At 39.6% G+C, this 2,512-nt stretch overlaps 1 protein-coding gene across 1 annotated transcript; it reads left to right on the top strand.

Moving 5' to 3' along the window:
- Positions 1-973: 973 nt before the first annotated feature.
- On the top strand, positions 974-2,342 carry LOC136068442 (uncharacterized). The gene is made up of 4 exons (XM_065775593.1): positions 974-1,129; positions 1,211-1,778; positions 2,004-2,207; positions 2,293-2,342. The coding sequence occupies exons 1-4, from the start codon at positions 974-976 to the stop codon at positions 2,340-2,342; spliced, it is 978 nt and encodes a 325-aa protein (XP_065631665.1).
- The last annotated feature ends 170 nt before the right edge of the window (positions 2,343-2,512 follow it).

The raw sequence follows: 2,512 nt of genomic DNA, 5'->3' as shown, positions 1-2,512 counted from the left end.
TCTTTTCACCAAGTATGAATGTGAGATACTTGATGGAAGAGGTGACTGTATGTGTGTTGGTGTAAGGACAGCTGACAACTGTTATGGCATAACACCAAGTTTAAATAACAAGTGCTTTAGTGCAAAGATTGATCAAGTTGATTTGTGGCATCAAAGGTTGGGGCATGCCAGTCACAAGCAGATAAAGAAGATTTCCAAGTGTGAGGCAGTTATTGGTTTACCTAAATTTGAGAAGATTGATAAGTGCATTTGTGGACCATGTCAGATAGGTAAACAAGTAAAATCCAAGCATCCTTCTGTGACTAGTGTTCAAACTTCAAGACCTTTAGAGTTATTACACATTGATTTCATGGGTCCTGCCAGAGTTCAAAGTTTGGGTGGAAAGAAGTATATTCTAGTTGTTGTGGATGACTTTACTAGATATACTTGGGTTGTGCTGTTGAATGATAAAGCTGAGGCTCCTGAGAAGATGATACATCTATGCAAGAAATTGCAGGTTGAGAAAGATACTGTGATAGCCAGAATCAGAAGTGATCATGGAAGAGAATTTGAGAATACCAAGCTGGTTACTTTCTGCAATGATCAAGGTACTCACCAAGAGTTCTCATCACGCAAGACACCTCAACAGAATGGGATTGTGGAAAGGAAAAACCGGGTTGTGCAGGAAATGGCTCGAGTTATGCTACACAACAAAAATTTACCAAAATCCTTCTAGGGAGAAGCAGTTAACACTGCTTGCCATACACTCAACCGGGTGTATTTTAGACTTGACTCCAAGAAGACTCCCTATGAACTCTGGAGAGGGAAGAAACCTATGGTCAAATATTTCAGGATATTTGGCAGTGACTGTTACATTCTGCGTGATAGAGAGAACCTAGAAAAATTTGATGCAAAAAGTGACAAAGGATACTTTCTAGGATACTCTTCCACCAGTAGAGCTTATAGAGTGTACAATCTGAGAACCAAAACAGTCATGGAATCTTCCAATGTTGTGATAAATGATGAAGGATCTTCAGAAAGCATTGTTCCTGCTCAAGATAAGCCTCTAAAAGTTGATGACTCTTTTCCTACTGAGTATGTTGGGAAACATAGTGAGGACGAGTTGTTAGTGTTGAATGATACAGTCTCAGTACCATAAAGTTCAGAACCATCCACTCCGGTTCGTGACACTCGACAGATACAAAATGAGCTCAGTCCTTCATCTGAACAGAAAGAAATCACAACATCTCTTGTCAAACGACCATCCTCTAGAGTGAGATTGAATCATCCTTCCACAAATATATTGGGCAGTCTGAATGATAACTTGAGGTTGAGATCAAAAGCCTTGAATGTGATCACATACTCATGTTATCTGTCCCAATTTGAACCGAAGAAGGTAGATGAAGCACTTCAGGATGCTGATTGGGTAAATTCCATGCATGAAGAACTTCATCAATTCGTTCGGAATGATGTGTGGGAACTAGTTCCTAGACCGGAAAATGTAAATGTAATTAGAACTAAATGGATCTTTAAGAACAAGTCAGATGAACATGGCACTGTGATCAGAAATAAATCAAGACTTGTTGCACAAGGGTACACACAAGTGGAGGGAGTTGATTTTGATGAGACCTTTGCACCAGTGGCTAGGTTAGAGTCCATTCGGATATTGTTAGCCATAGCAAGTCATCTAAACTTCAAGTTATATCAGATGGATGTCAAGAGTGCTTTCTTGAATGGAATGCTACAAGAAGAAGTCTATGTTGAGCAACCTAGAGGTTTTGTTGATCCTCACAGACCTGGTGATGTCTACAAATTAAAGAGAGCTCTCTATGGGTTGAAGCAAGCTCCTAGGGCTTGGTATGACAGATTGACTGCATATCTCACTGAGCATGGATTCAAAAGGGGATCTGCAGATACAACTCTCTTCATCAGAAAGGATAAGACTGGTTTTGTTGTAGCTCAAATTTATGTTGATGACATTGTTTTTGGTGCTACTAATGATTTTCTTGCTCATTCTTTTGCAGATGAAATGAAGGCAATGTTTGAAATGAGCATGGTTGGTGAACTGACTTATTTTTTGGGATTGCAGGTGAAGCAAACTGAGTCAGGAATCTACATCAATCAAGCTAAATATGCAAGGAATTTGGTCAAGAGATTTGGCTTGGACAAGGCTGCTCATGCTAGAACACCAATGGCTGCTAATGCAAAATTAACAATTGATCTATCAGGTGAGTCTGTTGATATTACTTTGTATAGAAGCATGATTGGATGTCTGTTATATTTGACTGCTAGTCGGCCTGATATATCTTTTAGTGTTGGTGTCTGTTCTAGATTTCAGTCCAACCCTAAGATTTCTCATCTAAATGTTGTTAAGAGAATTATAAAATATGTGAATGGAACCTGTGACTATGGACTCTTTTATAGTAAGGAGTCTAATTTGTCTCTTGCTGGGTTTTCTGATTCTGATTGGGCTGGGAATGCTGATGATAGAAAAAGCACCACGGGGGGGGGGGGGGGTTTTTATGTTGGGGCC

The sequence above is a fragment of the Quercus suber genome, unplaced genomic scaffold (assembly GCF_002906115.3).
Source record: "Quercus suber isolate HL8 unplaced genomic scaffold, Cork oak 2.0 scaffold_115, whole genome shotgun sequence".
In the NCBI taxonomy this organism is placed as follows: Eukaryota; Viridiplantae; Streptophyta; class Magnoliopsida; order Fagales; family Fagaceae; genus Quercus; species Quercus suber.
Note: the sequence above shows the minus strand (reverse complement) of the source record. Positions and strands in the feature narration are given on the sequence as shown.

What these genes read in the sequence shown, in the direction of transcription:
- LOC136068442 (XM_065775593.1), top strand. Translation starts at nt 974, where the DNA reads ATGGAATCTTCCAATGTTGTGATAAATGATGAAGGATCTTCAGAAAGC. An exon ending in TGTTGATCCTCACAGACCTG is followed by an intron (nt 1,779 to 2,003) that starts GTGATGTCTACA and finishes ATTCTTTTGCAG; the next exon opens with ATGAAATGAAGGCAATGTTT. An exon ending in ATTAACAATTGATCTATCAG is followed by an intron (nt 2,208 to 2,292) that starts GTGAGTCTGTTG and finishes TATATCTTTTAG; the next exon opens with TGTTGGTGTCTGTTCTAGAT.